Source organism: Pangasianodon hypophthalmus, chromosome 3 (assembly GCF_027358585.1).
Source record: "Pangasianodon hypophthalmus isolate fPanHyp1 chromosome 3, fPanHyp1.pri, whole genome shotgun sequence".
In the NCBI taxonomy this organism is placed as follows: domain Eukaryota; kingdom Metazoa; phylum Chordata; class Actinopteri; order Siluriformes; family Pangasiidae; genus Pangasianodon; species Pangasianodon hypophthalmus.
The window spans coordinates 9351292-9376038 of NC_069712.1; the positions used below are offsets into that span (position 1 = coordinate 9351292).

At 39.1% G+C, this 24747-nt stretch overlaps 1 protein-coding gene across 4 annotated transcripts in view; it reads left to right on the plus strand.

Moving 5' to 3' along the window:
* Positions 1–24747, plus strand: part of galnt2 (UDP-N-acetyl-alpha-D-galactosamine:polypeptide N-acetylgalactosaminyltransferase 2) — a 93745-nt gene that overhangs the window by 47016 nt on the left and 21982 nt on the right. For all 4 annotated transcript variants that reach the window (XM_026938070.3, XM_026938078.3, XM_053232773.1 and 1 more), the window contains exons 2-6: positions 3559–3646; positions 10823–10976; positions 23529–23627; positions 23860–23927; positions 24186–24251. In XM_026938070.3, coding sequence (XP_026793871.1) covers positions 3559–3646; positions 10823–10976; positions 23529–23627; positions 23860–23927; positions 24186–24251 — 475 coding nt within the window. The remainder of the gene's footprint in view (positions 1–3558; positions 3647–10822; positions 10977–23528; positions 23628–23859; positions 23928–24185; positions 24252–24747) is intronic.

Sequence of the window (24747 nt, forward strand, 5' to 3'; positions counted from 1 at the left end):
GAATCAAGGAGGCCTCAATTAGAGTTTTGGTTGTACAGTGCTAGCTTGTGTGTGCACATTAGTCTGTATATGCTGCTGAGACTGGAAAATGGCAGCAAATAATGCCAAGAAAAGACCTCTAGCAGGTAAATAAATTCATAACTGTATCTGGGCATCAGTCAAAGCCAGAAGAAGACAATTAGATTGCACATGGTCTAGCAGGTCATATGTTTTGCAACTGCTCTATAGGCAAGCATCAAGCATTGCAACATGATGAAAAAATAACACTGAAGTGATTTCGCTATTAATTAAAACCACTAACAACTGGAAATGAAATAATCAACTTCATCATCTTTGACCTTGAACTTCATGCTGTTGTGGAATTAGACTTGTTGACTTCACTTTTCTTCTTTTTGCTTGGCACAGCAGGTGTGTATTAGTTCACAATCCTGCTGAGGTACTTCAAGGCTCTGCTTAAAATAAGATTTTTCTGTAGACCTGACTGCAAATCATGAAAGAAAAAAAAGCATAGTTTCTGGAGTCCTGGTTCATACCCAAGGATTAATACCAGCTCTACCATGTTCCACTTTCATTTCAAAAACTCCAGCGAAAAAACTAACACTTAAGCACCCTGCTGGTCAAGGTCAACAAGGCGCAGATATTTTTAGTGTGTTAACTCTAATACTTTCACATCGGCTTGCTATTAGCAGACTGCAGTATGCACTCAACAGCAAGGTTCATGTCTGTAAAGTGTCAAAAAGATGTACAGGCTCAAACAAATCAGAGCTTGTGTGCTTGTCCCCAAGCTGAAAGCTGAGCTTCACTGGCAATCTTTAAATCAATAATGTAACTAGATCAAGCCCAAAGCATCATTTGGCCGTTTGGGGAGTAAAAAGCACTCTCATTTTACGGTGTTTTAAAAGTATTGCTGTTTCAGAGCTTTTTGTCCCTGTCTCTTAGTGTTATATGGGCACCAATATTTGCATGGTTCACAAAAAATAGTTTGAGATGTTCTTGTTTAAATTCTGTAGTTCATCCCTTCTGGGACAATGCTAAAAAAAAAAAAAAAAAAAAAAAAAATTCATGATTCATTACTTGTCACATCTTTGTGATTGTCCAATCAGATGATCTCTAGAACAATATCCTATGTCCTGTCCCTGGAAATGGGTCAGGCTTTGCAGTAGTAGATGGTTAGGTCGTTAGCTTGTTAGCAGCAAACATGGCTTTTGGCTGTGCGTCCGTTTGTCGCTTGGTTGAGGAACAGATTGTTGGAGTTCATTCTGAAGAGGGAGAAATTTGTATGTTTTACCAATACTGCAATGTTGCTTCATCAGTAGGAGTAGCCAAGTCTCTTGGTAATCTCTTCTCTTTTGTTTGTATTTAGCTAGTTTGCTAAGCTACTGGCAGGTTTGTTAGGATTTGATGGCGTGGTGTATCTCAAACACTATTGATTGTTGTGTAAGCAGGTCAGTTCAACATGATGTTACTCTTGCTTACTGTTTCAAGCCTTTAGTTGCTATGCTGCTTAACTTTGCAAGGCTTAACAAGCATGATTTTGCTGTTACAGACAAAATTCTTTGGTCATGAGTTGAGATCGGTGATCTTAGAATGTATACTGTGCTCACTGGTGGCCAATTTAGTGCCACTGCAACTAAAGGCATCAAAGTATGAGAGATTTTTTTATTTATTAAAATCTCAGTGTGTGACCACTGTTATGATGTGCATCTAAAACTTACACAAAACTCACAGGATGTTACAAATACTGTAGCTGCAGTCACAAAATGTAAACAAAACATGCTAATGGGTGTTAAAAATATCCTTAATTCCCCAAGTTCAATCTTAAAGAAGGTTTCTGTTTATGTGAAATTTTTGTTAATCTTTTTTTTTTTTTTTTTTTTTTTAATGTCTATCATTAGTGGATCTTCATATAATCTGACATGGAGCACACGTTATTGCACACTCTGTTATAGAATTCGATCACGTTTTTATTGGGATCATCTTATCTCATGCAGTATGACGAGTAATAATCTTAAACAATGACTAGATTTAGACCGTGTGAAGATCAGACACCCGCCTGTCTCTCTTGCAGTGTACACACTCAGTGTGCAGAGTTTGTGTTGTTTGTGTCCTAAGCAAGTTTCTTTAGCCTTAGTAACATCACTGACCTTTTCCTTAAGGAGACCTTTAGCCCTGTGCTGCTCTACTTGTTTGGGATTCACTTATACACCACTGACTGCTTGTCTAGATGATAGGGAAAATGTTTTTATGTTGCCAGAATGTGGAAATATTTGTCTTGGACCCTGAGAAAGCAAAACATTAGTGGGTTATTTATAGGGATGTGCGCAACGACTAATTTCACTGACGTTTAAATGGAAATTTTGTAACTGACTTGTCTAAAAGTAAAAAACCCCAGAAGACAGTCAAAAACATTGTGTGTCATTGTGTGTGTTCCATTTGAAATACTTAATCCATGAATCAAACAGTCAAATCCCATACTGAATGCCGCTGAAAATTAGGTCGTATATATGCGATATGCTTGCCTTGCATTGTGATCATTCTACCTTAGGCTGTCGTTAAAAAACATAAGCATTCACTTAATCAACGTTAGCCAATGTAGGCATATTTATTCAAATCAGCAGAATCAATAGGCAGTGCAGGACCAGTAAGTACAAACTCAGTAGCTTATTATAAACAGAATTCCTCAAATAAAAGTTAGCCAGCATATTATAAGTTGGCGCATGTCCAAAAACAATTAACAGGTGACAGCTATTCGGGTAACATTAACATTCAGCATAGCATAAAATAGTCCTTTGAGAAACGTTAATCTGATATATTGTCCAAAAAAAAAAAAAAAAAAAGACATCCATTCTCAGAAAAAAAAGAACCCTAAGCCTAGCTTGGTTATTTTTTCAGAGTGGGCGGGATCACAGCGGTGACGGCGAGTTGAAGTGAGCGATATGATGGGCATTTGCTTGCTTCGGCTAGTCTCTCCTGTGCTAACACCTACGTGCCTGTGCTGAATATGGTTACACACGGCTCCAGTGGAATTGTTATATGCCAGTTTGGTGTGACATAGCCTACACAAAACTTTTCCGTTTCCTTCCAAGTCAAAATACTCCCACACCTTGCTCGTCCTCTGGGTGAACATTTCTCTGAGCCCGCCGTGAGTGACACAGTGAAAACACATGCAAGGTCTGAGGTGAAATGAAATGATTTCATTTTCCCCTCCAGATATCCACTTTTCAAAATGTATTATTTTTAAGGTGGACCTTTAACATGACAGTAATTTGAATGTAGCCTTGATAATAATATGAAGCAAAACATAAATGTGTAAAAAAAAAAATAAATTTTTTTTTATGTAATTAACTAGTATTTCCAATGTCGACTAGCAGCAGCAGTACCGTTTAGGTGACTAGTCTCACACATGCCTACTTATTTATTTGTAGGATTCATGATTTTTATAATTACGTATTAAAATGTTTGCATTTTATAATGTTAAATACATGAGTGATGGCAACAAAATTAAACAGTAGGAACACTAACATGTGCGTTATGCATTTTTTTTGCTCTTTTTGACAGGATGACTGGAGTGGCTTCAGTTCGAGCAGAATTCAAGCACACAGCAATGCAGACAGCAGAGCTCAGAGTTTGGAAACCCTTCCCCCAGGTACGAGTCCACCTGAACACCAGCGTGTAATGTAAACACAGTGCAGGATTAATACTGCATTTGTCTAAAACTTGTAACTCAGGAAAAAAAACCCCACAAAGAAACACCCACTCAAATTCAAATCCCTACTGGGGAAACTCAGGATGTTCTCCTTAACCCTGTGTTGAGTTATGCTGAGAAATGAGTTATACCATATGCACTCGTATCTGCCTTCCATTACCTGGAGTGGTTTCACTGGTTATGCTGCGTGTGTGTTTGCTCAGGAAGTTGAAAAATTTCCAGAGAATTTCCATCCCACAACTCCAGCCCCTGTCTTACCCTGACCCATCTTCTCTCCCCGGCTCTCAACATAGCGAAGTCTCCAGTTTTAAGTTGCGTGGTAATCAGGCATAAATAAACAAATATTGGTACAATACGTTGGCCAGTAACAACATTTCCAGCCATAAACGCGTCTCTCTGGGGCCTTATCGACCCACTTTTACAGCTGTAAATGTTTCCGTCTGCACTGTGCATAAATTCACTGTTCCAATCCGGCTAATGATGGTTGATGCAGGAGAACTAATGTAATCATGTTTTTCCCTAAGAGAAGAAAAAAACCCCAAAGCGAAAGGTGTCGAGGTGATAATGACTGCACGTCTTCAGCTTGGTTAAGGCGTTGTCATAGAGCGAATTGTTTGCTACCTGTTTGATTGGACTCAGTGTAAATTGGATTTAACATTTGAGATAATGACAGTGGAGCATTAGCCCTGCTGAACACACTGGAAAGGAAGTTGTTCACATTTAAACGTATATTATTTAACATATATGAGATATGGTATTAAGCATAACTTAGCCTAAATGATGCAGAGCTGCTGTATCTCAATTTGTATGAATACAAGTCAGGGATAAAACATGATGGGGTGTGCTGTTATAGGAAAATAATTAACACCGGCATGGTCTGAAGCAGAGTTACTGTTACCAACATCCAATGTTGATTATTTTCCTATAACAGCATACCACAAGTGATTTATTCCTCTTATACCACAGCAATTTGCCAAGGATTATGATTTTACTTTAATGAGCGACACACACTATTTTTAACTGTTCATAGGTACATCTAATGTAGTGCAATGTCTATAAGTTAGTGCCTGTTGTCACTTGCGTTATAGCAGCTATAAACACTAAAGATTTCCTCCCCAACCTCCATTTTTTCTGTCTGGAAACTCAAATTCCTCTGTTCTGAAGACTTTTCCGTGGTGGCAAACCTGCTGACTATTACAAAGCACTGACACTGGAGACTCCTTCCGTAAATGTTAAATAAACATCACTGAAAGCTTAACCGTTCAATGATTTTATTTATTTTTATTTTTTTAGATCAGTTTATTATTAGTCTTAGATTGTGTGGAGCATCCAGATACAAGTCCTTGTGTATTAGCTGTTACTATGGAACCAATAACGTGTTAGAACGAGCGCAGTGATATTAACATAGCATTCAAGTTACAGCCGGAACTACTGTCCAAGCTACTGTAGTAGTAGCTGCTAGAAAATTATAAACACCTTCTGACCAGTCAGATATGAGACTTCAGCAGCACTGTGCTATACAAGATAAATAACAATTACCATATAGCAGTAGTGTTAAAACACTGTTTTGCTGTATATTGTGCAACAACGTAATGAAATTAAACTGCACCATTTATGGTAAAATTGGTTTGTTTTGTTGTCTTGTTTTTGTTTGCTGCTGTTACTACTACTACTACTACTCCTATCACTGCTACCACCACCACTGCTGCTACTACTACTACTACTACTGCTGCTACTACTCCTATCACTGCTACCACCACCACTGCTACTACTACTACTACTACTGCTGCTGCTACTACTCCTACTATCACTGCTACTACTGCTACTACTACTACTCCTACTACTACTACTACTACTACTACTACTACTACTCCTATCACTGCTACTACTACTACTACTACTGCTGCTACTACTCCTACTATCACTGCTACTACTGCTACTACTACTACTCCTACTACTACTACTACTACTCCTATCACTGCTACCACCACCACTGCTACTACTACTACTACTACTGCTGCTACTACTCCTACTATCACTGCTACTACTGCTACTACTACTACTCCTACTACTACTACTACTACTACTACTCCTATCACTGCTACCACCACTACTGCTACTACTACTACTACTACTGCTGCTACTACTCCTACTATCCCTGCTACTACTGCTACTGCTACTACTCCTACTACTACTACTACTACTACTCCTATCACTGCTACCACCACCACTGCTACTACTACTACTGCTGCTGCTACTACTCCTACTATCCCTGCTACTTCTGCTACTACTACTACTCCTACTACTACTACTCCTATCACTGCTACCACCACCACTGCTACTACTACTACTACTCCTGCTGCTGCTACTACTCCTACTATCACTGCTACTACTACTACTACTACTACTACTACTACTCCTACTACTACTACTACTACTACTACTACTACTACTCCTATCACTGCTACCACCACCACTGCTACTACTACTACTGCTGCTGCTACTGCTCCTACTATCGCTGCTACTACTGCTGCTACTACTACTTCTACTACTACCACCACCACCACTACTACTGCTTTTAATACTCCTACTACTCCTAATATTGCTGCTACCACCACCACCACTACTCCTCATCCTCCTCCTATCACTGCTACCACCACTGCTACTACTACCACTGCTGCTGCTACTACTCCTACTATCACTGCTACTATTGCTGCTACTACTACTACTACTCCTACCACCATCACCACTACTACTGCTTCTAATACTCCTACTACTCCTAATATTGCTGCTACCACCAACACCACTACTCCTCCTCCTCCTCCTATCACTGCTACCACCACCACTGCTACTACTACCACTGCTGCTGCTACTACTCCTACTATCACTGCTACTATTGCTGCTACTACTACTACTCCTACCACCATCACCACTACTACTGCTTCTAATACTCCTACTACTCCTAATATTGCTGCTACCACCACCACTACTCTTCCTACTACTACTACTACTACTACTACCACCATCACCACTACTACTGCTTCTAATACTCCTACTACTCCTAATATTGCTGCTACCACCACCACTACTCTTCCTACTACTACTACTACTACTACTACTACCACCATCACCACTACTACTGCTTCTAATACTCCTACTACTCCTAATATTGCTGCTACCACCACCACCGCCACCACCACTTCTCTTCCTGCTACTGCTACTACTACTCCTCCTATCACTGCTACCACCACCACCACTACTGCTTCTAATACTCCTACTACTCCTAATATTGCTGCTACCACCACCACCACTACTGTTCCTACTACTACTACTACTACTACTACTACTACCACCACCACTACTACTGCTTCTAATACTCCTACTACTCCTAATATTGCTGCTACCACCACCGCCACCACCACTTCTCTTCCTACTACTACTACTACTACTACTACTACTCCTATCACTGCTACCACCACCACTGCTACTACTACTCCTACTATCGCTGCTACTACTGCTACTACTACTGCTTCTAATACTACTACAACTACTACTCCTACTATTGCTGCTGCTACTACCACCACCATCACTACCACTGCTGCTGCTACTGCTACTACTAGTATTACTACTGCTACTACTACCACCACCACCACCACTACTACCACTGCTTCTAATACTCCTACTACTCCTAATATTGCAGCTACCACCACCACCACTACTCTTCCTACTACTACTACTACTACTACTACTACCACCACTATTACTACTACTATTGCTGCTGCTGCTACTACTACTACCACTACTATTACTCCTACTATTGCTGCTGCTACTACTACCACCATCACCACTACTACTGCTTCTAATACTCCTACTACTCCTACTATTGCAGCTACCACCACCACTCTTCCTACTACTACTACTACTACTACTACTACTACTACTACCACCACTATTACTACTACTATTGCTGCTGCTGCTACTACTACCACCACCACCATCACTACTACTACTACTTGTACTTCTACTACTACTGATACTGCTGCTGCTGCTGCTGCTACTACTTCTTCTACCACTACTATTACTACTACTATTGCTGCTACCACCACCACCACCACCACCGCTGCTGCTACTACTACTACTAGTAATACTAATAATGCATTAAAATAAAGACATTAAGATATTATTATATATCAGTTATTTACTTTCTGACCAATTAGAATCCAGAATTCGAGTGTCTTTTTAAAATAAGAATCTTACATGGAAATAATCAGGGCTACTGAAACCCACTTTAAATCTTCTGCATGCTTCTCATAATCTTGGCCTTATGTTTTTAATGTGTTTTCTAATCATACTGAGCGATATTTGCTTGAGTGTTTGAGTTGTGGTAGTTCGCTCACTCAAGGTCATTGCTCTGTCTGACCCTACATCATTAAAGAACTGTCAATCAAACCACAGCAGTTAAGGGTCACGCTTCTCGTCTGATTTCAGCTCTGTGTCATAATCTCATTCAGTTTGTACACAGAGTGATGGTTCAGTCTGAAATAACGTACGTGTGTGCAGGGGCACTCTCTTTTAAGTTCGGCTTTAGTTTAGGTTTCAGCTCTCTGCTGGAAGCTCGAGCTTTAATGAAAGATTATGATCAGACAGATGAGCTAATTACGATGCTCATAATAACCACCAGGCTTCTGTTAGGAGAGGCAAATGAATCGATTTCTACCATATGTCTCACTGACCTGATTGCTATTACAGCTACTTCCAATTAACCAGTGGTAGAGACTGCTGCTTTTTCTGACCCTGAAATGGAAATGTGCCATATGTGAGGCAGCCTGGGAAAACCTTTCACATGGCAAAATTTTTTGACATTCTCTTTATTTTGCTATATGAAGTTCTGAAAACTACAGCCTTTCCTGAATTGACAAGTGTTTCTCTTTTCATTGTGTCTCAACCACAAGTGAACCTTAGTGTTTTAAATTCTATCACCAATAATGAAAAGGGAAAATGTCATTCCACTCCAGTTCCACTTAAAGACGCAGACACCTTCATTGTCTTAAAACAACTGCTAGATATTGATTTATTTTGCATTGAATTTAATATATAACAAATAAGATATACCAATCATATATATGACCATGAAAACTGTCTGTCTATTTATAATGTGCAGACTGACACATTATTCAATCCAGTTCAAAAGTCTTTTCAGATTTAATAACAATAACAAGTGATTTTATATTTAAAAAAGGGCCATGCTGTTATAGGAAAATAATCCACGGTGGTTGGTGTGATGCAGCCCGATGCGAAGCGGAGTCTCTGTTACCCCCCCAAAGTTGATCATTTTCCTATAACTGCACACCCCAAAGTGCTTTCTTCCACAGCGATTTGCCAACAATTGCAATTTTTTAAGTTATTAATGAATGGAACTTCATGCTTTTAACTGTTTATAACCATTAACTGTGTTGTGGAATGTCTGCAAGACAAGTTTGTTCCTGTCATCACTTACGTTATCGGTTATGAATAGTCATTCCCTCACCAGACTCAGTTGTTTCCTCTATGTTAAAGAAAGACAAAACATGTCATTTAATTCTAAATTTATAATGGCAAATGAGTTTTGAACATCATTCACACGTCAGTTGCATAACAAAGCAATGTTAGATAAACATAACACAAGGAGATGGGATTTCCGGGAATGCTAGTAAGGAAAAAACAAGTTGGGCTTGACGTCAGTGGCATCGAATGGATGTCTACACTACCAACAAGTCTAGTCCTTCTCGTTACCTGAATCTTGTTACTAATACTACAGACATGAAGGAAGTTATTGAAGAAAAACTATTTCAGACATATCACCTTGCTGTGACTTTGACCCTGTTTGGGTTCATACCAAAATCTAATCTGTTCATCTGCTGGACGGACGGACGGATGGACGGACAACCTGGAAACATAACGCCTTCACCACTCCATTCAGTGGCAGAGGCATAATAACATGGCGACAGATGTCTTGCTGGATTAATTTTTTTGGTTTCCCTTTAACAGTTAGCTCAAATTCTTGTATCATGTTTCAAGGTTTATTGTCATTGTTAAAGACAGTGACATTGCAGTTGCATCTCCAGTAAGTGACATGTAACATGTATACACAAGCATGCAACAAAAGGCAAGCGCTCACATCCTACCCTCGCCACATACCTGCCATCTACCCATACTGCACAAAAGCTTTGTTATTGCCCATACTGTAGTTATTGCGTAAACTTCTTAGTTATTGCTCATAATGTAGTTATGGCACAAATTCTTAGTTATTGCACATATTGTATTGTAGATATTGCACGGATTCTTAGTTATTGCACATATTGTAGTTAGTGATATTCCCTGTGGTTACAGCACCAGGCTGTTAATATCCGTGACTGGTCTGTGTCATCACTTTGAGGTACTGTTATGTAGTACACTGTTCATGATGATGACCGCCTTGGAAAAGAAACTATCACTGAGCCTAGACATGCAAGCAGCCATTGACCTGAACCTCCTACCTGATGGGAGGAGACTGAATACGTGATGAGCGGGTTGGGTCGAGTACATGCTAATGCTGGATGCTCTTCTCAAACTGGTCTTTGGGTGCCACTGAAGTTTTACACAAATTGGTTTTGGTTCTGTGCTAGGTGTTTGGGCAGTTCTGCAAACCCACACAGGACCAGGTCATTTAGAGCAGGGGTTCTAACTCCTGTTACTGTAAACTACATTCCAGAAAACCCCCTCTGTACAGATTTATGTCATGAACATTTTCAATTTAAATTTGTCAAGGAATATTTTGTCTAGTTATTACAGCCATCGAGATGTCTATTCCTTAGATCACATTAGGTCTTAGTTGACTTTGGTGCTTGGACCCCTAAATATAATAACTGTGTTGTGGTTTCCACTACTGTAACAAAATGAAAAAGTCACACACCTGTTGGTTATGTTCACGGACCCCACTTTGAGAATCACCTTTGCCACCTTTAGTGGCACAACCTTCAGTTTCATTTGTTTACTGCCAAAAATCAGCTGTACCTCAGAACACACAGCCATCTGATTAGCTCGCAGGCTTTAGAGAGGGTGCAGTAAAGTTCAGTGTGATTTGTGTGTGTTTTCCAGGGAAGGTCAGGTGGCAGGACTTTGATCAGGACCTGTATGTGGGGGCGACGGTGGTGAAGCCGGGACAGGATCCCTACGCCCGAAACAAGTTCAACCAGGTGGAGAGTGACAAACTGCGAATGGACCGCGGTGTCCCCGACACCAGACACGACCAGTGAGTCCCTCCTCTCTGTCCATTGTGGTACATTTCCATTCATTCAGAACTCAGACACATTTATCCAAAACCACTTACTAGTGAGCCAGAATACAGTCCAGGCATATGGATGTTAAAGTAATACAGATAGTGAGCCAGTTTCCTCATCTTACTCCTCTAACCTGGCTTGTAGCCTTTTTGAAATATTTGGCACACTATTGCTCAAGCTGTGTTATAGGGTTGGGGGGAAAAAAGATTTTTTTTTTTTTAAGCATCACTGTCACATCAACATACACAGTGTTTGGGGTTTTCCATTCTGCTCTTTTTGGAAAATTTTGTGTAATATAAGTAAAAAAAAAACTGAATGGAAAATAATTTGTCAAAATGCCTTAGCGTAATATATATATATAAGTTTTTACCCTTGGCTGAAGTGGAGAAGTTGGTGTGTTGGTAAAGCTGATGTGAAAAAGATTCATGGAAACTTTTTTTTCCAAATAATAAATGTTGATGGAAGTCACATGCATCAGTGCTATATCTAGATAGTGCAGTTTGGACAGGTGAAGAAAGATGAATGAATGAACATCATACTTTATCTCAAATGTCAGATCTATCGATTACACTGCTGTTTTGAAGCTCTTTCCATAACAGTAATGCACTTTGGGTATTGTGCTCTCTTCTCCCTAATCATTTTTACATCTTCATGACTTTTGCATGACTGTTGCTGGAGGAAGCACAGATTCGTTTATATTTTCTTGTGCCGACTTTATAGAAATTCATTAAAAAATTGTGAAAAGTTGGACTAGGAGCTAGTGTCATAGTTGGCCTTTTACATAGGGTTATGCATAAATAGCAATGCAAATGCAGTCTAATCACCTACAAGCAAACTTTTATCATACACTCAGTTTTGTTTTGAAGCTTGATTTTACAAATTTTGGGATTTTACATTTTGATTTTACAAAGCTTGATTTTACAAATTTTTATTACCAAAAAAAAAAAGCAATCTGCCATTTTTGACTCCAGTCTCATGCAGGAATAATTTACACACAGTTATGCCAGATCCCAGGTCACTATGTACACTCACTACATAGGGTATAATATAATGAAGTTATAGTTTTGATACTATTGCACTATTTGCCCAAAAGAACACTATTTGAGATTCAGCCACAGGAAACTAGATCTCTGACAGAAGCCTGTTTGGAAATGGCTAATTACATTTCTCCTAATATCACTTCATTCTACATTAAATCAGTAAATTGATGCATAATTTCCAAATTAGGTGAAAACAGTGTGGCAGTATGTGAAGTAAATGCATTTTGACAGACTTGCATAAGCTCCAATATGGACTCAGGATTCTAAACATTCATCTGTGCTTGTTTTTAGCCTTTGGATATTTAAATCAAGTGAAAATGTAATTTTCTATAACAGCAGCTCTGATGGTAGTTCTGGCTGTAATTCAAAGCACAGGTTTATATTAATGTGCTTGTTGTAATATGTTATGGTTTCTATAGCAACAGCTAATTCACAGGGATGTGTAAGGCGTATGCTTTGCATAATCTAATGCTAATGATGAACAGATTTAAAAAGCATGTTATTTAACAAAGCAAAATGTTTGTTGATATGATAAGGTTTTCTGTAAGAAGATGTTTGCTTAACATTTATGGAAGGAGTCTCCAGTGTCAAACAGTAAGTTTTCCGCCACAGGAGAGTCTTCATGACAGGATTTTCTCTGTATCATGACGAGCAGCAGTTTTTTGTTTTAGTAACTTTGAGAGAAAAGAGAGAGGCTGATGAGGGAAAGACTGTATATACCTGCTGTAACATTGACAGTGATAACAGGAAATAACTTGTCTCTTGGACGTTATGCAAAAATAAGTAACTACGATGTCTTGTTTATTAATAAATGAACATTTGTAATCATTGGAAAGTTGCTGTGTTATAAGAGGAATAAAAAACTTCAATATGATAACAGTAAGTCTACTCCACTCCATCACATGGTTGATCATTGAATATTTTCTTGTAAGAGCGTGCCCCCAAGCATTTTGTTCCTTGTGGTCGTAGTACAATAAATAATGTAGGCTCTAGAAATAAACTTAGTTATTAGTTTTTGATCACACTTTTGGCCCTGCGAAATGAAATCGAATCATTCTAACCCTGCTGCGTTATGACTGTCTTTTTCTTTTCTTTTTTTTTTTTTTTTTTGAGTATTGTTCAACACTTAAGTACTGAATGACATGGAATGCAAGCAGAGTAATTTGAGCATTCTCCAGGATGTACTTCTGTTGTTCCTCTCTACCACTATGCAGCATTGAGAAGTGTTTCTGCCTTTGTGTGAAGTGTTGTGTGTCTAATGTGCACCACACCCTTTCCACTCTATGATTAGCAGAAGCCACGTCGTTAGACCAGGAGATGATTATGTGGCACCCTGGTGGGAGAGAAAAGAAGCGTATTTCTTCCATCTAATCACTGTTATTGTCTTTCAACATCTCTGCTTCATCTGCATGTTTCTTGGAGATAGCTTAGTGGGCCTGGAAAGGTTTTGGGAATTTAACAGCAGGTCTATTCACAGCTTTTCATTTTGCTCTGCCAGTATGTTATTCTGCCAGATTTAGTCTGTTCAAATTTTACACATCATTTCTTTTTTTTATGGAAGTTGTATCTGTTTATAATAAGGCTATCTAGAGCTTACATTATGGTAAGACAAAGATTTCTTTCGAATAGGAGCCTCTCTCTTTTATTCTGCACATTAGAGTGGTTAACTGAAAGCCACCATAGAACAGAAATGTATTATTTTAATGCAGCTGGGCCTTTTATTTGTTATTTTTATTAACAGAAAAAAGGCATGATGGAGGCAGACAGGTGAGGTGTCCAATACCCAGAGCTTATTTATTCTGTTCCATGACTGTGAAAATCAAGGACATAAAATGTCTCTTTAATCGAGTCTAATGGAAAAAGTAATGGAGGCTGGTAGAATGGCTCGCTGTTAAACTGACTGTTGGCCCGTCGTTGCTGTCTGTTAGGACAGAACTGGGCAGTAAGTGCTATCCTCCAAGCACACACAGCTGTCCTGCAGTATTGCATTAGCAACAGCTCAGAAAGTTTGACAGTTTGTCAGGGGGGAAGTGTGTGTGAGCACTCACTGTGCCAGAATAGTAGATATCCTGTTATGTGAGCACTACATACTGGGTGGGAATTAATAACGGCTAATATTGGGCTTAATTCGGGTATTAAATAAACTCAAAGACATCTATTATAAAAATAAAAGTGGCCTTGGTAGGTTTGAAAACTGCTTTAATAAAAGAAAATGGACATGCTGCTGAAATTTTAATGTTTTTAATGACATTATAACCTGCACTTGGTGAGCATATTAACCCTGTACTGGTAATGTAGGCTCAAGTGCTTTCCTTCCTTTAGGTCCATCATCTTCGCCATTGCTTGTAATGGACATTTTTCTACAATCTAATCATTTTCACTACCTTCAAGCAATTGGTTTAAGGTAATACTTTACTGTATGTAACATACAGATGGACAAATTAAAGGAAAAAACAACAAGCTGCCAGCGCCCTGGCACACATTGAACACGTCAGTCCACAGTCTCTCATAGGTGTTCAAATGGGTTGAGATCCGGTGATTGGAAGGCCAAGACCCACCACTAGGTCATGTGAGTTTAATGGGTTAAATAAAATAAATATTATAAAGAATTATGCACTTTATATACACAGTACGCTCACAGCTGAATTCATTAGGAACACCGGAACACCCGCAGTTATCCAATCAGTCAATTGCATCGCAGCAGCGCAATACATAAAATCATGCAGATACAGGTCAAGAGCTTCAGTTAATTTTCACATCAAACATCAGAATGGGGAAAAATGTGATATCAGTGGTTGACCGTGGCATGGTTGTTGGTGCCAGATGGGCTGGTTTGAATATTTCAGAGACTTTCATGCGCAATAATCTCTAGAGTTTCTACAGAATGTTGCAACATCCAATGAGCAGCACTGGGTGGAAACTTGTTGTTGATGAGAGAGGTCAGAGGAGAATGGCCAGACTGGTTCGAGCTGACAGGAAGTCTGCGGTAACTCAAATGATCACTCTTTACAGCCGTGGTGAGCAGAAGAGGATCTCAGAATGCTTGTACCTTGTGGCAGAAGAGCACATCGAGTTCCACTGCTGTCAGCCACTAACAGCAGTCTGAGGCCACACCCCGCACAGGCTCACCAAAGGCAGCCAGAATCGGAGATTTCCAAAATATCACGTAGATGTTCACCTGGCTTGAGATCTGGTGACCTTGAAGTAGACCCAAACCATGCCTCCAGTTTTCTCTGAATTTGTCACTGATACACTGATTCTTTCACATGGGTTCTTCCGAAAAATATTTTCAGATGTGTTCAGATTTTACCAGGTTCAGGTCTAATTCATGACAATGGAAACAACACTAGCTGAGAAATTTATTATTTGCATGAGTATTGTTTTTCTGTTGAATGCTCTGATGAAGAGCACAGTGATTTGAAAGGCTAAAGTTGTGGGAAAACGGACAGCAGGAGGATTTAGGTGTTTATCTGTTGTAATACCAGTGTAAGCTGCTGTCTCCTCAACATGTGCCGAGTTCCAGAAGGTCGCTGCTTGGCAGTCAGGACGCACAGTCTGTTTATGTCAGCCTGTGCTTTAGCATGTGAAGCTACGGAGCACTCCCAGGACTCCCTGATTTACTGCTTACATGCAGGAATTGGAGTCAGAGAGGAATCCCTTGATCCTCAGTACATTCCGTGATATGAAGTCTGTTGTGCCAAAGGACTTGCAACATGGACAACATTTTTGCCTGTTGTGAATCTGCATTAATTTATTGTCTTGTGAGGTTCACAAGTGGTCTTGAACCTTATAGAATACGTTTCACACGGTCAGCTCGACTATTTATAGAGCAACTTCCTCTAGCTAACAGGCTTGAGACTCTGACAGAGCAGGGAATCTGCAAGCATAAGTAAATTATGTAGAAGTGGGTAATGTTCCACTGTAAATATTCAAACAGTGTATATTTGCATTAGGCTGCTGATATCTGGAAGACAACAATGTTTTACTGTGGCTTTCTGGATAAATAGCCATTAAGGTGACCATCTGATTATCTCCTGATCCTCTGCCCGTTGAGTATACTCTTTCTAAGCCTGGAGTTTTTAGTGCTTCCAAAAACTGTCCAGTTATTGATTTTCTCAAGTCCACTTGTTCTGCTCTCTGTTGTAGCTTTGGAGGATCCAGGCAGTCCATCAGCCCAAGTCTTTACAAGAACATTAGTCATGGAATTATGGGCTAAAGTCAACATGAAGCACAAAGCTGAAGTAAATGTTTACTCAAGACTAGTGCACACTGTAATTTAGGCCTCACACGGTGTTTAGCCTTCATTGTAAGTGAATTTTTAGCACTTCCTTTCTTTTGTACCCAAGTCTATTTGGTACGTTCAGTCAACTGTGAAAGCAGATCTTTAGTCCACCTAAAAACAGTGTTTTGGGGTTCAGTCTAATGCAGACCATAGCATATGTGAAAGCAAGCTGTTCCTTTGGCTGAGTAACGCAATTAGTTCTTGTCATGTTGCTTCCTGTTTTATCTTTTTTTTTCTTTTTTTCCTGGTGAGGAAAGGCATGCTGTGGTCTGCAAATAAACCTGAATGATTATAACCGAAATCCAGTGAAGAGGAAGTGACTACAGCTAAAAACTGAATTATTTATAGATAAGCTATAAGCGAGCAGCTTCATCTGAACCTCAGATCATTTGTCAAGGTAAAGTTAAGAAAAACAAATTGAACAAACACTTCTGCAATCAATTAAACATTAAGAAGAGCACTAAAGATGACTCCTTCCTCCAAGGAGACCAGAAGATACACTATATTGGAATGTTTTATCAGCTGAACGGCTCGACAAGCAAGTCCATTAATTCCTTATCCTGACTTTATAAAGCTCAGTGTGTTTGTCCCCTCAGCAAAACTTAAAGGCAGAAAGTCTTTTTGGCGGTTCTATAACACAGGCTGTGTTGTAACTTTTATGTCTTTTTTTTTTTTTCGTTCTGGAGGTATTTCAAGAAAATAAGTTAAAGGCTCATTAAAGTGTTATAACTGGTGTCACTTTTATAAACGAGCATTTTAAGCCTGCTGCACAGAAAGTGGCTTTGCACACACTATGCTTAGTTCATCGTGTTAATACCTTTTATTTGAACATGCATGTTTGGAATAATCTGACAGTCCTGTATAGACATTTTGCACAATATATTTTCTTATTTCTAGTGAGAAAGCATAGAAATGAAACTCTGGCGTCCAATGAATGAAAGCCATATCAGCTGAGTCACAGGCAGTGTGAATTAAAATGTTTGACCTGCTCTATTCTTACATCTCCATTACTTTATTTTCGTTTTTCAGCACTGAACACTGGTTGATGGTAAATATATTTTTTGTTTTATTTGGCACCCGAGTGGCACAATAGGAAAGCATTCGTCTTTTTGTATGTAGACCGCGAGTTTGACTCCCGGCGATGCTCCGGTTCTGTTGGTTGTGCTGTCCAGGGATGTGAGACGGCATACAGTCTCTCCTGTCAATCACAGTGACACTAGCCAATCGTGGGCATCTATGAGCTTGTGTATGCAGAAGAGGGTAGATAGTGCTTCATAAGAGTGTGTTACGCAGTTTTTTGCAGTTTTAAAAGATGCCGAGGTTAGCTTCATGTGATTTGGTGGAAATCTTCACCCTCCCCACTTGATATGGGAGAGTTAGCTAGTGGGTGGGAATTGGTAAGACCATATTACCAAATTGGGAAGAAAATGGGGAGAAATGGCAAGACTTAATGCCATGAGTTCTGTGTGCTGCAGTCAGAAAAACAAGATAAACTTGAAAGAGAAACAAAAACATCCTTAAGAAGTTTGTAAGTCACACATATGGTATCTATTAAGACAAATAAATTAGCTGAATCAGTCATTTTCCCACAGCCTTGTTAAAAATGGGGGTTTAAAAATCTCTGTGCTGACTTCTAAAACTATATTTATAACATCTTATGAGGCTTGATTTTCTGATTTCCACCTAGTGTCCAGTAGACATGTTTGTGTCTGATAGACCAGCATGAGACAGCGTGAGAGTGAAATAAGCCCCGTCCCCAGATGAGCTGATGTCATAGTTCTTGACTCGTATCCAAGAACAACCCCCTCCTTTTTGTAACATACACCAGAAATGGAACCTTATTTTTGTGTAAAGTTTAAAGAAATGATCCAAGTAAGTGATGATCCCAAATAAAGACCATAGTTTTGTTACATTTTGCATGAAATTCGCTGGAGTTCCCCTTTAAAGATCTGCTCAGAGCCGACAGAGCGTGTAGTGAGTGGGCACTGGATGCATGGCAGAAAGTTTTCCTTGCAGTTTTGGCATGCGTGGTTGCACAGCATGTGAGCTTGAAGGTAGTCTGAACTCCTGCCATGTTGAGTTTCATGAGGATATCTGGATACGGCACAGTTTACTGATTAGAATAGAGGGAACCAGATTGGTGGTGTTTATCATAAGCACCAGAAAAGAGCCGCATTGTTTAAAGGTTCAGCTCTGTGGTCATTTTGTTTGCTAGATGGACATGACTGAATTAATTTTTTAATGGGCTTTTCCTAAACAAAACAGGAAGGCTGATTATGCTTTGGTGATATGAAATGTTGTGAAGCCTTCAGACTTTGTACTTTTTCACATTTTCACACTGTAAACAAGAGTTCTTGATTGAAGGACATCTTTGGTGACTTATCACTTGATTACTTACTATAAATATTTTAATTAACTGTAATCTCTATTTCTGTTTAGTTTTTATCCTGAGTGTTTTTTTTTTCTTCCTTTTCTAGTCTCAGAAGTGCACTCCAGGTTTTTATGTAATCATTGTTGAGTTCTGTAGGAAGAAAAATTGCACTCTGTATTTAATGGACTAATGTGAAAACCTGATGAAAGAGTTTCAAGATCGCTGCCTGATATCGTTACTTTCCAATCCAGGAATAGGGAGAAGACAGAAACGGCTCATTACGCAGCTGAATAGACAAAGACAGCAAGAAGAATTTGGGACAAGGCTCAAATTGGAAGTAAAAAGAAGGCATATTTCTCAGTATGTTCTATACTATTCATTTAAATAGAGCCTGGAATGGCCTAAATAATGGGCTAGTTTTTTTTTTTTTGAGTCATACAGATGTGCATGTCAAAATAAAGCACAAATCTCTTCAAGTACACAGGCAGCATAGAAGTGTACTTTGTGTTTATTGTAGCATGTAGAAATTACAGAGGCATGAAAATGAAAAATGTTGCCCAAAACTGACACTGAAATTCAGGACCCACAGAATAGTAAACCAAAAACAGAGTATTATATATAACAGCAACTCTATATATAATGGCTGTAATTCAAATCACAGGTTTCTCGTAATACACTTTTGTTTCTGTAGTTAGAACTTACACGTGGAACTCATGGTGGACAATCCACATAACGTAACATTAATAATAGTTTTCTGTAAGGAGTCTCCAGTGTCAGCACTTTAAAATGGTTAGTAAGTTTTCCACCACATGAAAGTCTTCAGGACAGAGGACTTTCTGAAGCACTTTCTCATTTCTCTGTAAGCTGGCTGCTGCGGAAACAACTGTTTATAGCTGCTATCACTTGTTTTACGGGTGTTCCACAACATTAAATGTAACTGTAAATGGATAAAAAGTATGAATCTTTATTTAATAAAAAATGTAATCATTGGCAAATTGCTGTGGTGTAAAAAGAATTAAACTCTTAGGGACGTGCTGTTTTTGGAAAATAATCCACCCGCTTTGCGTCAGGTCCCATCACACTACTGTGGTTTTATGCTGCATTCGACTGAAGGTTGCCCCCTCACCTCGGAGTTCCCACTCAGGACCTCGGGACGTTCTCCTCGACTTCAGTTTAAGCAAGTGAGGTCAAATCAACATGGCTGTGCTAAACAAAGCAGCACCTCTTACCTTAAATGAGTTATACTGTATATACAAGTATTTAGATCAATAATAAATATACTGACACTGCAGTTTTGAGGAGGGAAATATACATCACTCATTACTGGCTAGCTAACATAGGAACATAGGAACAACATAGGAAGAACATAGAGGAGTCCATGTTTTCTTTCCCCCACTTTGTAGCTCGAATGCACAGAGGTTGAAAATGTCAAATCCAAGTTCTGGCTTCTCACTTCTGAGGTAAGTCGAATGCAGCATCACAAATCTGGGTTTTGCCTTGTCATTATGGGGTGTGGAGTGTAGATTGATGTAGAAAAAAAATGTAAAACTTTTTAGATTATTTAAAAAATTTTTTTAAATGAGGCTGCAACACAACAAAATGTGAAATAAATGAAAGGATCCGAATACTTCCTGAATGTACCGTGTAAAATTGTGTAATCGACCTGGAGTCTGGAAGGAATTTGTCTGAATACAAATCAGTGATTACACCCTCAAACAGATCAATCCAGGGTCAGACCTGAGTGTCTCGGCTAAGACTGAGAATGCCCTTAGTAGATATTTAAAGATTTTATGTGCTGCTCTTGTGCTTCCACATTCAATGGGATTTGCCGGTGTGCTGTCAGCCTGTTATTAATAACAGTGGATGTATTTGGAAGTGCAGGTGTTTACTGGGGTGAGAAGGACACATGATGTTTGACCTTTGTTATTAAAGCACTTTATTTAAAAGGGAGGTGATGATGGAGAGCATATGGTCTTTATTCCTTAGAGAATGTACCTCTGTGTGTGTTTTTAATGTGGATATTTTTGGCATTATGGCTGATTTCTCAGAGGAGTCCTGGCTTGAGTCTGGGACTCGAGCAGCACTGCAGATTTAATTAATCAGAAATACACCCTGCCGAATGAACTGTGAACGTGAAGGTAGCTTGAATTTGCTATAATTTGTGGATCTTATTTCGAACTTCTCCATCTCTGTGTGTTTTTATTGGAGCTAGAGAGTGAGGACAACCTGAAAAGTATCAGCATGAAATGGCAAATTATTATGAAATAGCAACAATATCATGGTTACAAAAGTATTTAATCATCTGAATCATTCTTAGGGGTTCTTGAGGAGCTTTTTGATTTCTTTAAAATATACTGTAAGTATGAATCCTCTCAGGGAAGCGTGTTACTGAGATTTACGTCAGAAATGCCGGGCTTCAAGTTCGTACAGTGAAACGGTGATGGAAATGCGTACTGCTCTTCAGGTATAAATGGAAGAGGAAGCTCAGAGTAAGGTGTGTGTGTGTGTGTGTGTGTGTGTGTGTGTGTGTGTGTGTGTGTGTAAAGAAATTTGTAAGTACAGCATCCACATTCAGGTTTGAGTATCCAGCTCAAGGTCATGCAAATAAATGTTTGGCATTCTGATGTTAGATATTCAGTGAATTTTGAATTTTGCATGAGACCAGGTTGCTACATCACCACACTCTGCTCGGAGGTTAAACTTTGCGATGCATGGCACTGTGCTGGTGTACGAGTGCTGACTTGTGGAGTGATGCTGCTCTCATGGACATCACCGATGAGTCATTCAGCCAGGCTCCTGATCTGTACCCCAGGCAGCGATACAGAGAGGAGCTTGTGCTTTCTCACCTTTAACTAAAGAACAGGCTACAGGATTATCTCCCCAGGGGTCAAATTCAAGCCAGTGTGTCCAGATGTGCAATCTTCAGGACTGAAAAGGGATACTGAAATTAATTTCAAGTGCATACTACAACGGAATGAACAATATATATCTTTGCCACACACGAAATGAAAATAAAATAAGTGGACATTATTGTGGTTATAGTGTTATTGTTCTAGTAGTAGTATTGTCGTTGTAATAGTAGTTATTGTTGTAGGAGTGGTTATTGGATTACTTGTAGTTGCTGTCATCATTGCTGTTAGTTGTAGTAGTCACTGTAGTTGTAGTAGTGGTAGTTATAGTTGTTATCATTGTTGTAGTAGAACTTGTTGCTGTAGCAGTTGTCTTAGTTGTAGTTAGTGTTGGTGACAGTTGTTATTGTTGTCATAGTAGTTGTAGCAGTCATTGCTATAGGAGTTACTGAAGTCATAGTTGTAGTAGTATAAATTGCCGTAATAGTTGTTGTCGTCGTTGCTGTAGTATTGTCATAGTTGTAGTAGTATTAATTGTTGTAGTAGTGTAGTTATTGTTGGTGACAGTTATTATTGTTGTCATAGTAGTTGTAGTAGTGGTTGCTATAGAAGTTGTTGTCATAGTTGTAGTAGTATTAACTGTCGTAATAGTTGTAGTTGTCGTTGTTGCTGTAGTATTGTCATAGTTGTAGTAGTAGAAGAATTTCATACTTGGTCCATAGACAAGACCAGAAAAAGCAGAACCTCAGCAAGGCTACGATGGTGCACACAACAGGTCTATGCTCTCCAGAGACTCGGTCAACCAAGTCATATAAATATAAAACAAGAGGCACACTAGTTTATTTGTTTATAGACAGATTTGCTACATCATGAGAAATTCTAACTTTCCAAAAGTGAACTGACTGAACCCGACATTCAGGAACTCAGCTTGAATTGCTCAAGGCACCACAGCATGTTAAGGACATCGTGTGTTCACCATGTTGTGTCCATTCCAATGATGTTACACAATGTGCACTGTGTATTTATTCATTCTCCTCTAAACAACAGAGTCAAAATATTTCCACAACTTTCAGCTGGTCTGCAGGACTGAAATGGCTGGAAAAAAGGTTTAAAAATAAATAAGCTAAAGAAAACTGTCACTATAAACCAGAAACTACCAAATCGCATTCCCAACAAAGTAGAATTTCAAGTTTTAATTGTATCAAAGCTATCAATTATCAGCTATTATACAGAAATATAAATTTTCTTTAAAAAATTTCATTAATTTCATTAATGTTTTGCATTCATTATTTTTCTATTAAATGCAAAAGTACAGTAACTTTTTGACAGTTGTTATGTCACTTTATAAACAAACACTACAGGAATGGTATTTTAAGAGTGTCGTAAGCATAATATGAGAATGTATTCTTCTTATATCCCTCAAACATTCCCTATAATATTCTAGTAATGAGCTGATCATAATTATACTAATATAATGTAATGTAGTTGGTAGAATTCAGCTGTCTAGTTTAAAATGATGCTACGTTATAGTTTCCCAGCCATTTTGGTGTTGTTTGGGTTGCCATAGAAACAGCTGATTTCTAAATATAATGAACGGCCCTGAGTAGAATCTCTGAGTCCTCATTTCCATCATTTTGTCACAAAGTGAACACAGAGTAATACCGGGTCTCACACAGAGCTCAGTATAATGCTCTGATTAGCTCTAGTGCTGTGTTTCATGCTCAGTGTTGCGTCAGACCCGCACAAGCGTTCGTGCTTGTAATTTGTCATGGATTCTGTAGTCATTAGGGTAACGGAGCAAGCAGACATGCATTTTATCCTTTGTTTACAACAGTCTTGCTCGAAATGATCAGAAATTAAGTAATACGATTAAACTGCACATCTCTTGCTGTAAATGGCTTTTAGAGGCCAATGCCATTGCTAGGGATTTCACTTCCTAGTATAATTTATAAATTTTCTCCATCTCTCTCTCCCTCTCGCAGCTGTCGCCATAAGCAGTGGAGGACGGATCTGCCTGCATCCAGTGTGGTGATCACGTTCCATAATGAAGCTCGCTCTGCTTTATTACGCACCATAGTCAGGTGAGCTCGCAGCGTGGCCGCTCCTCATGCACCGCTCTCTGTACTGTCTGCAGTGTTCGAATTACATGACGTTAGAGAGCACTCCACACGCAGAGTGCAACACTGCAGAGCACTCCTCATCATTTTCAGTTTTGCCCTGCTGATAACATGGAGTGTAACCACTTGTTTAAAGTACACAATGTAAAGCTCTCGTGTAAGACAACCCGTTTGACTCCTGAACCTCTCGCCGCAGTGTTCTGAAGAAGAGTCCTCCCCACCTCGTCAAAGAAATCATCCTCGTAGACGATTACAGCGACAACCGTAAGTGCTTCCGTCTCCAGCCTTCCACATGCATCCGTATTCCTTTCATCCCTCTAGCAGACGCACCTTATTTCCTTCATTTTCCAGACTTGTACTAAGTACAGAACTTGATTTGAGGTCATTTCCTCTGTTCTGTCATGACATGACCTGATTAGCTGATCGACAAAAAGGACACGCGCATCCTGTTTCCTGGGCTTTAGTGTCTGTTTTGTGTTCTCCACCTTTAAATGAACTCTGCTTCTTCGTTTGTTTCTTCAGCTGAAGACGGGGCCTTGCTCGGGAAAATCGAGAAAGTCCGGGTTCTTAGAAACGATAGACGTGAAGGTGAGTGCCTTATTTACACTGCAGGTTATGTAATGTCTGCTCCTCCCTAGTAGACTTCAATATACCCTCTATACACTAACATTATTCATTTCAGAAATTGAATATAGACAGTTTTTTTCTGCACAAAGAGGAATAGTAATACAAACAATAATACATTTGAAGGAATACAGAAGCATTTCGGGTAATATGGAAGAGGATGGAGGCAGTTATGAAGGCAAAAGAAGGCTATTATAGGTATTAGAGAATATGTATACAATATTAAGAAAGGGAGCTGTAAACTTTTGTACTGATTGATACCACAGCACGCTAGAATTCTCTCATCTGATTAGTCAAAAGATGTAGATTAATTTTATACGCACAGCGCGGCTTGGACTGAACATAAATCACAGGTTAATTTGAATGCGCACTTTCTAATACGTTGTTTCTATAGTAACAGCTTCTATGAACTTGTATGCTGCACATAATCTAATAATCTAATAATAATAATAACCTAAGC